The sequence below is a fragment of the Cherax quadricarinatus genome, chromosome 93 (genome assembly GCF_038502225.1).
Source record: "Cherax quadricarinatus isolate ZL_2023a chromosome 93, ASM3850222v1, whole genome shotgun sequence".
NCBI lineage: Eukaryota > Metazoa > Arthropoda > Malacostraca > Decapoda > Parastacidae > Cherax > Cherax quadricarinatus.
In genome coordinates this window covers 7,471,227-7,484,695 of record NC_091384.1, presented here as the reverse complement: position 1 = coordinate 7,484,695, position 13,469 = coordinate 7,471,227, and the positions used below count along the sequence as shown (strand labels likewise).

Here is a 13,469-nt window from a genome sequence, read left to right as displayed (position 1 = left end):
CTAGTTCTTCACTGTTGCTAGTCTTTCATTGTTTCTAGTCCTTCACTGCTGCTAGTCCTTCATTGTTGCTAGTTCTTCACTGCTGCTAGTCCTTCACTGTTGCTAGTCCTTCACTGTTGCTAGTCCTTCACTATTGCTAGTCCTTCACTGTTGCTAGTCCTTCACTGTTGATAGTCCTTCGCTGTTGCTAGTCCTTCACTATTGCTAGTCCTTCACTGTTGCTAGTCCTTCACTATTTCTAGTCCTTCACTGCTGCTAGTCCTTCACTGTTGCTAGTCCTTCACTGTTGCTAGTACTTCACTGTTGCTAGTCCTTCACTGTTGCCAGTCCTTCAGTGTTGCTAGTCCTTCACTGTCACTAGTCCTTCACTGTTGCTAGCCCTTTGCTGTTGTTAGTCCTTCACTGTTGCTAGTCCTTCACTGTTGCTAGTATTTCACTGTTGCTAGTCCTTCACTGTTGCTAGTCCTTCACTGTTGCTAGTCCTTCACTGTTGCTAGTATTTCACTGTTGCTAGTCCTTCACTGTTGCTAGTCCTTCACTGTTGCTAGTCCTTCACTGTTGCTAGTCCTTCACTGTTGCTAGTCCTTCGCTATTGCTAGTCCTTCACTGTTGCTAGTCCTTCACTGTTGCTAGTCCTTCACTGTTGTTAGTCCTTCACTGTTGCTAGTGCTTCACTGTTGCTAGTCCTTCACTATTGCCAGTCCTTCACTGTTGCTAGTCCTTCACTGTTGCTAGTCCTTCACTGTTGCTAGTCCTTCACTATTGCTAGTCCTTCACTGTTGCTAGTCCTTCACTATTGCTAGTCCTTCACTATTGCTAGTCCTTCACTGTTGCTAGTCCTTCACTATTGCTAGTCCTTCACTGTTGCTAGTCCTTCACTGTTGCTAGTCCTTCACTGTTGCTAGTCCTTCACTGTTGCTAGTCCTTCACTGCTGCTAGTCCTTCACTGCTGCTAGTCCTTCACTGTTGCTAGTCCTTCACTGCTGCTAGTCCTTCACTGCTGCTAGTCCTTCACTGCTGCTAGTCCTTCACTGTTGCTAGTCCTTCACTGCTGCTAGTCCTTCACTGCTGCTAGTCCTTCACTGCTGCTAGTCCTTCACTGTTGCTAGTCCTTCACTGCTGCTAGTCCTTCACTGCTGCTAGTCCCTCACTACTGCTAGTCCTTCACTGCTGCTAGTCCTTCACTGTTGCTAGTCCTTCACTGCTGCTAGTCCTTCACTGTTGCTAGTCCTTCACTGCTGCTAGTCCTTCACTGCTGCTAGTCCTTCACTGTTGCTAGTCCTTCACTGCTGCTAGTCCTTCACTGTTGCTAGTCCTTCACTACTGCTAGTCCTTCACTGCTGCTAGTACTTCACTAATGCTTGTCCTTCAAAACAGTACACAGCTTCAAGCAGAGGCACGACAATGTTATATATATATATATATATATATATATATATATATATATATATATATATATATATATATATATATATATATATATATATATATATATATATATATATATATATATATAATGTTAGGTTAGCTAAGACAGGTGAGAACCAGTCAACATTTCAACACATTTCTTACCCTAAAACTAATATATTAAATTATTTCGGGCTGTGGATGGAAGAAAATGTACACAGCTTGAAGTAGAGGCACGACAAGGCCCCAGAAATAGAATAAATCATGGTAAAATAAGCTAATAAAGAGTGAGGTAAGAGAGGTATTTCATCAGAGGTAAAAACGAGTCTATAACAAGGAGTGGAAAATGGCTGCCGTAGACAGTGCCTCTCAGTGACCTTATTTAACATTATTACAGCCACCATTACTACCATTATGGGAGGTGAGTATGGTGGGGGTGATGGGGGCGTGTACCCCCACCCTGGTACCTAGTACCTACACTATCTTAGTACCTAAGATAACATACCTAACTCTCTCTCTCCCTTATCTCTTAACATTACTTCCTCTTCCACGGCTTTATGTGCGCTATATATACCAGTATTACTCGGTATATATATACCTCTGTGTATAATATGTACCCTTATTACTAGGTATATACACTACCACAGCTTTATGTGTAGTATATATACTGTCATTATTAGGTATATACACAACCACAGCTTTATGTGTAGTATATATACTGTCATTATTAGGTATATACACTACCACAGCTTTATGTGTAGTATATATACTGTCATCACTAGGTATATATACTACCATTGCTTTATGTGTAGTATATATACTGTTATTACTAGGTATATATACTACCACTGCTTTATGTGTAGTATATATACTGTCATCACTAGGTATATATACTACCATTGCTTTATGTGTAGTATATATACTGTCATCACTAGGTATATATACTACCACTGCTCTATGTGTAGTGTATATACATTATGTGTAGTATATTTACTGTTATTACTAGGTATATATACTACCAATGCATTATGTGTAGTGTATATACTGTCATTACTAGGTATATATAATACCATTGCTTTATGTGTAGTATATATACTGTTATTACTAGGTATATATACTACCACTGCTTTATGTGTAGTATATATACTGTCATTACTAGGTATATATACTACCACTGCTTTATGTGTAGTATATATACTGTTATTACTAGGTATATATACTACCACTGCTTTATGTGTAGTATATATACTCTTATTACTAGGTATATATACTACCACTGCTTTATGTGTAGTATATATACTCTTATTACTAGGTATATATACTACCACTGCTTTATGTGTAGTATATATACTCTTATTACTAGGTATATATACTACCACTGCTTTATGTGTAGTATATATACTCTTATTACTAGGTATATATACTACCACTGCTTTATGTGTAGTATATATACTCTTATTACTAGGTATATATACTACCACTGCTTTATGTGTAGTATATATACTCTTATTACTAGGTATATATACTACCACTGCTTTATGTGTATTATATATACTCTTATTACTAGGTATATATACTACCACTGCTTTATGTGTAGTATATATACTCTTATTACTAGGTATATATACTACCACTGCTTTATGTGTAGTATATATACTCTTATTACTAGGTGTATTTACTACCACTGCTTTATGTGTAGTATATATACTCTTATTACTAGGTGTATTTACTACCACTGCTTTATGTGTAGTATATATACTCTTATTACTAGGTATATATACTACCACTGCTTTATGTGTAGTGTATATACTGTCATTACTAGGTATATATATTACCACTGCTTTGTGTGTTGTATATATACTGTTATTACTAGTTATATATACTACCACTGCTTTATGTGTAATATATATACTACCACTGCTTTATGTGTTGTGTATATACTGTCATTACTAGGTATATATACTACCACTGCTTTATGTGTAGCATATATACTGTCATTACTAGGTATATATACTACCACTGCTTTATTTGTAGTGTATATACTGTTATTACTAGGTATATATACTACCACTGCTTTATGTGTAGTATATATACTGTTATTACTAGGTATATATACTACCACTGCTTTGTGTAGTATATATACTGTTATTACTAGGTATATATACTACCACTGCTTTATGTGTAGTATATATACTGTTATTACTAGGTATATATACTACCACTGCTTTATGTGTAGTATATATACTCTTATTACTAGGTATATATACTACCACTGCTTTGTGTAGTATATATACTGTTATTACTAGGTATATATACTACCACTGCTTTATTTGTAGTATATATACTACCACTGCTTTATGTGTAGTATATATGCTGTCAAAGATATATAAGGTTTTTATCAAGGTATATCATTGCTTGGTATGTACACTCCCATTATTAGGTATATACATTCCCATTATAAGGTATATACACTCCCTTTACTAGTGTATACACTACTTGGTATATACACTACCACTGCTTTGTGTGCTATACTGTCATTACTAGGTATATACACTACATTTACTAAGTATATACACTACCACTGCTTTATGTGTACTATATATATTTTCATTACTAGGTATATACACTACCACCACTGTGTACTATGTATATTCTTATTGGTGTATACTCTCCCTTTACTCGGTATATACACTACCATTACTCTGTATCATACTCATTACTAGGTATATATGTACTCTCAATTTTAGGTATATACTTTCATTACTAGGCATATGCTCTCATTATTAGGTATATGCTCTCATTACTAGGTATATACTCTCATTGCTAGGAATATGTTTTCAATAAATATATATATATATATATATATATATATATATATATATATATATATATATATATATATATATATATATATATATTTAAGAACATAAAAAAAAGAAGGAACACTGCAGCAGGCCTACTGGCCCATGCAAGGCAGGTCCAAGTCTCTTACCGGCTTAAGGCAATGACCCAGCCTAGTCAGGTCAGGTCACATTCACTTAAAGAAGGAGCACGGCTTCAGACCTAGTAACACAAGCTAGTCAGGTCCAAACCATACCACGGGCGGGGATAGAACCCGCGGGTTCTATCCCCGCCCGTGGTATGGCTTGTTTGCAATCGTAGCATTACAATTTCATGAGTCTAGTCAGGTCCAACTCACACCCACCCACACCCACTCATGTATTTATCTAATCTATTTTTAAAACTACATAAGGTTTTAGCCTCTTGTGACGGTACTCGGGAGTTTGTTCCACTCACCCACAACTCTATTACCAAACCAGTGCTTTCCTGTATCGTTCCTGAATCTGGATTTTTCCAACTTAATACCATTGGGGCTCGGGGCTAAACTGCAGAAAATCACCTTTAACCTTTAAGAACCCAGCAAAAAGCTGCTCTGCGATTAATTACCAACTCCTGCATTAGACAGTACACTCCACCGCTTTTTAAGAGCCTTGTTTAACCCTTTGACTGTCGCAACCCCCAATCCTGAGGTGTCTCCTGGTGTCGCAAAATTTAAAAAAAAAAAAAAAATATTTTTTCTTATGAAATGATAGAGAATCTTTTCCCGATTGTAATGACGCCAAACAAACGAAATTTGATGGAAAACTGACGGAATTATGCTCTCGCAAAGTTAGTGACCTCGGCGCTGTTTACAAATCGGCGATTTCGCCCACTTTGAGCCCCATTTTCGGCTAATTCCATTGTTCCAGTTGCCCAAACTCATAGCTATTTCTTTAGAACTCCATTTTTTCTATCGATTGAGTACAAGAAACTGCCCATTTACCGATTTCAACTACCTAATAATGTGGTCAGAAATTTGCAATTTGGCCAATTTCATGAAAACTAAAAAATATGACAATTTCAAAATAAGGTCCAGAATGAACAATGCAGACATTCCTGGCTCTAAAATAACATTTTCTTTGCTCATCAGTCATGTCTCCAGGCCCCTCTGATATTACTCTTGCTTTCTATTTTGAATTTTTATTCAAACAAAAAATTGAAGACTTACTATTATGCAGACTACTGCAATACTGTAATAATTGTATAAATAACATCAACCCATTCATGACTGCATATTAGAATGGCTAGTTGGACATTTATTGGAAATTGGCATCATTTGTTTACTTTTGAACATTGGCAAAAATCAAACATTTCCTCTACTTTGAGCTCCATTTCTAGGTTCTTTTTATAGTAAAATCAATCAAAATCACCTCTATATCTATAATATGTTTTCCATTCTATAAAATGAGACCAAGAAAACGAGAATACAACCATAAATACTATACGAAAATAGACCACAAAGTCGGCATTTTAATTAAAAAAAACGGTCAGAGTTTTTTTTTTCTCATTATGCACTGTGTGCTCCAGGAGTGAGACCAGGAGGCCTGGTCTCAGACCGGGCCGCGGGGGCGTTGACCCCCGGAACTCTCTCCAGGTAAACTCCAGGTAAACACTGACCACACAGACCCATTCTCTCACATGTGGGCCTACCAGCTTTCTCCTGCTTGATTTGAAGCCGCTAGAATTTATGAGTATATATACGTCAAACACGGTACCTCGTAAGACGTATATATACGGCCGCGACAGTCAAAGGGTTAATATGCAAAGCATCCATACTTATTATTGTGCCTACTACACACACAGAATATTATACTCCAACATTAACCCTCCTCTCAAACTCCTTCCAGATATCTACAACAGAACACACACGGCATAACACAAGGCACAAATCTCTCTCTTTGATATCCCTCGTGTCCATCTCTCCCTATGCAAAAATGCTATGCCCATAAAGGGCTTGAAGATCTGGAATTCATTGCCAGACCACACTAAAGGGCTCCTGTCTGCAAATCAATTTAAGGCCCTACTTAGAAATCACCTCATCACCTGAAATTAACCAGACAAACACTATACTTTACTTAACACCTACCAATTACTCAAAAACTCCTAAACAATTTATGATTGCTCAACTATTTGATTATTTACTTCAAATTTAAAATTGTTTCAATTTCATTACTTTAAATTGTGCTAAATTGCAATACATATTTCATTATTGTAAATTATGCTGGATGATTGCCTAACTTTATAATCACTTCCTCAAACTTAAAATTGTTTCAACTTCATTGGTTTAAATTGTGCTCAGTTGTAATACTGTATTATTATATACAGTGGACCCCGAGTTTCATGATTAATCCTTTCCAGAGAGCCCGCCGAAGGTCGAAATTCACGAAACTCGAAACCATTTTCACCATAAGAAATAATGGAAATAAAACTAATCTGTGGAGACAAAGAACTTTGTCCTTGGAGGCAAAGAGGGGAATGTATGAGAGTATAGTTTTACCAACGCTCTTATATGGGTGTGAAGCATGGGTGATGAATGTTGCAGCGAGGAGAAGGCTGGAGGCAGTGGAGATGTCATGTCTGAGAGCAATGTGTGGTGTGAATATAATGCAGAGAATTCGTAGTTTGGAAGTTAGGAGGAGGTGCGGGATTACCAAAACTGTTGTCCAGAGGGCTGAGGAAGGGTTGTTGAGGTGGTTCGGACATGCAGAGAGAATGGAGCAAAACAGAGTGACTTCAAGAGTGTATCAGTCTGTAGTGGAAGGAAGGCGGGGTAGGGGTTGGCCTAGGAAAGGTTGGAGGGAGGAGGTAAAGGAGGTTTTGTGTGCAAGGGGCTTGGACTTCCAGCAGGCATGCGTGAGCGTGTTTGATAGGAGTGAATGGAGACAAATGGTTTTTAATACTTGATGTGCTGTTGGAGTGTGAACAAAGTAACATTTATGAAGGGGTTCAGGGAAACCGGCAGGCCGGACTTGAGTCCTGGAGATGGGAAGTACAGTGCCTGCACTCTGAAGGAGGGGTGTTAATGTTGCAGTTTAAAAACTGTAGTGTAAAGCACCCTTCTGGCAAGACAGTGATGGAGTGAATGATGGTGAAAGTTTTTCTTTTTCAGGCCACCCTGCCTTGGTGGGAATCGGCCAGTGTGTTAATAAAATAATAAAAAAACTAATCCGTTCCAGACACCCAAAAATATTAAAATAAAATCTTTTTTTTTTTTTCAAATTAAATAAAGATTTACATAATGAAAACAATCAGAAATCAAGTACATGCATTTAAAATAAATAATTTAACATTACACTTACCTTTACTGAAGACTTCTGGGTGGATGGAAGATGGGAGGAGGTGATAGGAGGAAGGTGTACACTCTTGTTTGTAAGGAGAATCTCCTTCCATTAGGACTTTAGGTAGCAAGTCCTTATCTGGGGTTACTTCCCTTCTTCTTTTAATGCCACTGGGAACAACTTGAGTCACTGGACCCCTGGCGCACAAAATATCTATCCATAAAGGTCTTTTTCTGGCATTTCTTTAAGATTTCCCTGAAGTGGGACACAACACTGTCATTGTACATGTTGCAGATATGGCTTGTTTCAGCTTGGTTAGGGTGATACTTTTCAACAAAACTTTGCAGCTCATTCCACACATGTCCTTAATCACTGAAGAAGGCACCTCATCCACTCTCTCTTCCTCCTCCTCTGAAGCAAGTTCCTCGGCTGTGGTCTGATGCTGTTCCAGTTGAAGCTCTTGCAGTTCGTCAGTGGTTAGCTCTTCCCTGTGGTCCTCCACCAACTCTTCCACATCCCCGTCACTCACTTTATTTGCCAAAGGGCTTGCACTAGCTTTCCTTGGGTCCATGATGACTTATTTAGCAGTTGCAAGCACAAAAAACAATGGATTATTATGAAATGTATTGTATGAACCTGTGGGGTGATGGTCACGTGTTGGTAAACAATGGCACACTGAGCGAGAATGGCGTGGGAGACTGGCTTTGTGTGCGCGGTGACGGGCGGACGGGTACCGGACGGTCGCCGAAACACGAGTGTTTTCACGAAACTCGAGGCCAAATTTTTCCAAAAAAAACTCACCGAAGGTCGAATTTCATGAAAGTCGAGGCTGCCGAAACTCGAGGGTCCACTGTATATCAAAGCTAATTCTTCTCTACCTAACTTACGAAAGTCATATAGCTTGAACTAATAGAATATTCAGTTTACTTGTGTTCATTGTAACTCACCTAATGACCATATGTACAAATTACAACAATGTATTGCCCTATTAATCTTAAGTTAGTCTTAAGTTTGCCTGAAATGCTCTGCATATGAAGGGGCTTTTGGCATGTTCACCCAGTTGTTATACTTCTGTGTACAAATGTGTATCATGCTAAAATAAAAATCTATTATATTATTATTGTTATTATTGCTGCGAGTCCTGTCTTGGCTAGATATTTTCAGAACACTATTTACATCCCTTTATTTATTCCAGTTTTCCATTTATACACCTCAATCATATCCTCCCTAATTCTATGCCTTTCTAGAGAGTGCAGATTCAGGGCCTCAGTCTATCCTCATAGGGAAGATTTCTGATGCATGGAATCAACTTTATCATCCTCCTTTGTATGTTTTCCAGTGCATTTATATCCATTCTGTAATACAGTGACCAAAACTGTGCAGCATAATCTAAATGAGGCCTAACCATGGATGTATAGAGTTGAAGAACAACCTGAGGACTCCTATTATTTATACTTCTGATATGAAGCCAAGGATTCTGTTTGCTTTATTGCAAACACTTATGCACTGTAGTCTTCGTTTTAGATTACTGCTAACCAGAACTCCCAAATCCTTTTTGCAATCAGTAATATTAAGATCTACCTTATTTAGTTTATATGTGGCATGGTTATTTTCCTGTCCAATGTTTAGAACTTTGCACTTGCCTATATTAAACTGCATCTGCCACTTCTCCAACCACTGCATCAGTCTATTCAAATCTTCTTGGGGTGCTCAGGTGTCCTCGTCATAATGAATTCGATGGCCTAGGTTGGTGTCATCGGCAAACTTGCTTATGTCGCTATTTGTTCCCTCATCTATGTCATTTATGTAGATTGTAAACAACAAGGGGCCCAGCACTGACCCTTGTGGAACACTGCTTGTGACTCTTCCTTACTCTGATTTCTCCCCATTTATGCACACTCTGCTGCCTATCTGTCAACCACACCTCTGTCCAGGAAAAAATTTCTTCTCCTATTCTGTGTGCCTTAATTTTCCTCAATAGTCTCTGATGTGGGACTCTATCAAAAGCCTTACTGAAGTCCATATACACAGTATCGTATTCATTACCATGATCTACCTCCTCAAATACCTTAGTGAAAAAAATTAATGAATTTGTAAGGCAGGAATGCTCTTTTGTAAAACCATGCTGAGATTCATTGATCAATTTATGCTTTTTCAAGATGGCTACAAATTGCCTCAGAAGTTATTGATTCCATAAATTTTCCTACTATACAGGTTAGGCTTATTGGTCTATAGTTCAATAGGTATCACATTTGCCATTTTCCACTTACCTGGCACTATGCCAGTTTGAAGTGATATGTTTAGAAGATTAGCCGAAGGTTTGCTAAGCTCCTCTTTACATTCTTTTAGAACCCTTGCATACAGTTCATCAGGGCCCGGGGATTTGTTAGGTTTTAATTTATCTATTTGTCTAAGGACCATGTCACTTGTGACCCTAATCGTGCATAGTTTATTATCTTTCTCTTCTACATAATTTATTATATCTGGAATATCACTACTATCTTCCTGTGTAAAACTGAGAGGAAATAAGTGTTAAAAATTCTACACATTTCCTTACCACTGTCAGTGAGCTGACCTGAATAACTTATGAGTGGGCCTATCTTGTCCCTAATGTTTCTTCTGTATGGGTTAGTCTTCGATTCCTTTGCAACTTTAATCTCATAATCTCTCTCCCATATTAGCAAGGTATACCTGTATTAGCAAGTTTTACTTATATTAACCAGGTATACCCGTATTAAGCAGGTATACCTGCATAAACTTAATTCAAACCTTGGTTTACGGCGTTTCATTTTTATTTCAGAAACTACATACGTGGTTGACCTTCCTTCAGAATTTTTCAGTGAAGAATAAGTAGAGATAAGAAGAATGGTATCTGGTGGTGGAGGGCAAGAAGGAGGAAGAGGAAGGGATGAGAAGGAGATAATGGAGGAAGAGGAAGCTATCAGATTGTCTCTCACTCCTCACCTGCACGCTCTGATGTTGGCCTCTCACCAGCGTAACTCTTGCTGTCCTGTCCTCTTTGAGAGAGCTGCCCCTACCTGGTGGGATCCCAGGTATGTTACTTATATGAGGTATGTTACTAATACCAGGTGTGTTACTAATACCAAGTATGTTACTTATACCAGGTATGTTAATTATATTGCTGTCTTGTCCTCTTTGAGAGAGCTGCCCCTACCTGGTGGGACCCCAGGTATGTTACTAATACCAGGTATGTTATTAATACCAGGTATGTTACTTATACCAAGGATGTTAATTATATTGCTTCCGCTACCTGGTGGGACCCCGGGTATGTTACTAATACCAGGTATGTTACCTATACCAGGTATATTATTTATACCAGGTATGTTACTTATACCAGGTATGTTACTAATACCAGGTATGTTACTAATACCAGGTATGTTATTTATACCAGGTATGTTACACCAGGTATGTTACTTATGCCAAATATGTTACTTATACCAGGGTAAGTTACTTATACCAGGGTAAGCCACTTATACCAGGGTAAGCCACGTATACCAGGGTAAGTTACTTATACCAGAGGGCCAAGAATGCTTCCCTGTGGTGCACCAGTATCTGGGGGTCTTGTTGAAGAGGTTGTGTCCTTGATAGAGATGTATTGCTTTCTATTAGTAAGGTAAGACTTGATATATGCAAGTGTATGGCCTCTTATTCCATAATGATCAAGATTGAGGAGAAGGATGCTGTGGTCTACTGTATCAAAAGCTTTCTTAAGGTCGATAGAGAGTCCAAGGGAGTATTAGTTGTTGCAAATGCTTTGTAAAGTAGGTCTAGCATTTTTATTATTGCATCATTTGTGCTTATGTGATGTAATGAAGGGGTATAACCTTTTGTGTATAAGCTTCTTGAAGTTTTTGAAAAGTGAAGGCACATTTGATATTGGCCTAAAGTTGTTTACATTTTTGGGGTCACCACCTTTGTGTATTGATGTAGGTAGGTAGGAAGGTAGACAACAATCTCTGAGGGAGGTATTATGTGAGGTAGTAAGTTGTTGGACAACAACCTTACAGGGAGGTATTATGTGAGGTAGTAGGTTGGTAGACAACAACCTTTGGTTGGTGACTACCAACTAGTTGATGGACTGAGTACATCGACTCCAGGCTGAGTTGAGGGACTGATTACCTCAAACTCCTTCTCATCTTCCACCATACATCTCTGTATCTGACTGAAGAAGCCACTTGTTGGTGAAACATTTCCACACTAAAGATTTCCACATGTTTCAGAAGTGTACTGATGATAATATTCTCTCTTTCAGATTTGACAGTGACATCCTTGAGGGACAGTATCGGCAGTCATCATTGTCGACACTAACTCTGAGGTTCCAATATGCTCTTATATACATATTTGTGAGCACTGTAACCTGGGCAGTTTATTGGTCAGTCTTGCAGACTACTCATTGGACATCGTGCTTGGCTGTTGCCGTGACGTTTGCCATTGCTTCGGTCTCTCTGTATATTTACTCTCGATCACAGAGCTACAAGGTTGGTATTTACCTCACAACGTAGTTGTTTATCTCTGCTTAGGGTACCATATGAGTTTACACGTTTCATTTTATTTTTATTCAGTATTTCATTCATTTACCATACTTCCTTTTTGCTAGTAGTATATAATATACTGAAAATCTTTTTATTAATACAATTCAAATATAAATTTTAAATCAACTGTACAGATGATTTGCATTGTTTTTTGAACTTAGAATATTTTGGATGGTTTTAAAATAAATATTAGTTTTAAAAGTGGACTTTGCAGTATCCTGATAGCCATTTCTGGCACCAATTTTTGTTGTTATCAGAGTTAGCATTAAAATTTACAAATCACTGGTACCACAGTAACGCTCAGTTTTGTGTGTTAAAATTGTCTATATACAGTTAGGTCTTGATTCATGCAAGTTCAGTCAGTGCAAAATTAATTTATGCTAGTTTTTGCCAAAACTCTTCAACTCGTGCAAAAATTACATATAATTTGAATAGTGTGAATTTGAATAATTTGACCATTCCAAGGTATTCATTATTCACAGTGATCAAGACCTGGCTGGTAGTTATTATTCACAGTGATCAAGACCTGGCATTGGTTAAAATAACTGATTGTTAATGTTAAGATTACACCCATATTCGCTCTACCAACATTCACTTTATTAACCCCTAAACGGTTCAAACATATATGTATATACGTTCTCTTGCGTAGCGCCCCAAACGTATACAGTGGACCCCTGACATTCGATGCATTTTAACGCAAAAATTTCGCCTCGACATTCGATGGAAAACCTGACATTCAATACGATTCGTACAAGACGTGTCCACATGTGGCCTGAACTGCCCAGTGTGTGCCAGTGTTTACAATCCAGCCAGTGTGCGCGCATCTAAGGATACATTCGGTACATTCCATATTATCCATATTATCACTGTTTTTGGTGCTTGTTTCTGCAAAATAAGTAACCATGGGCACCAAGAAAGCTTCTAGTACCAACCCTTCGAGAAAAAAGGTGCTAATGACTATTGAAATGAAGAAAGAGATAATTGCAAAGTACGAAAGTGGAGTGCGTGTGTCGGAGTGCATGCTGATTTGGTAAAGAAATTGCCTGCAACTAGTGGTGATGTGAGTGAATTTAAGGCCAGCAAAGGTTGGTTTGAAAGATTTAAGAATCGTAGTGGCATACACAGTGTGGTAAGGCATGGTGAGGCTGCCAGTTCAAGTCCTAATGGAAGGGGATTCCCCTTCTAAACACTAACACCATCCACACTCTGCCCTCCTCCCATCCCATCAATCATCACCAGATCTTCATTAAAGGTAAGTGTCAATTATTCTATTGTTATTAACTTTATTGTTATTGTTGTTATTGTAATTATTCTATTGCATTAAACTTAATATTTCATGTGGAATTTTTTT

At 38.0% G+C, this 13,469-nt stretch overlaps 1 protein-coding gene across 4 annotated transcripts in view; it reads left to right on the top strand.

The window, feature by feature from the left end:
* Positions 1-1,639: 1,639 nt before the first annotated feature.
* The window catches only part of Ac13E (Adenylyl cyclase 13E), a 111,481-nt gene continuing 99,651 nt past the window's right edge, over positions 1,640-13,469 (top strand). For 3 of the 4 annotated variants that reach the window (XR_011394650.1, XM_053798037.2, XM_053798036.2), the window contains exons 1-3: positions 1,640-1,828; positions 10,366-10,618; positions 11,839-12,064. Coding sequence is in view for 3 of the 4 variants with exons in the window: in XM_053798037.2 (XP_053654012.1) it covers positions 10,431-10,618; positions 11,839-12,064 (414 nt within the window). In the remaining variant the exon portion in view is untranslated. The remainder of the gene's footprint in view (positions 1,829-10,365; positions 10,619-11,838; positions 12,065-13,469) is intronic. The other variant, XM_053798038.2, reaches the window with a different exon arrangement.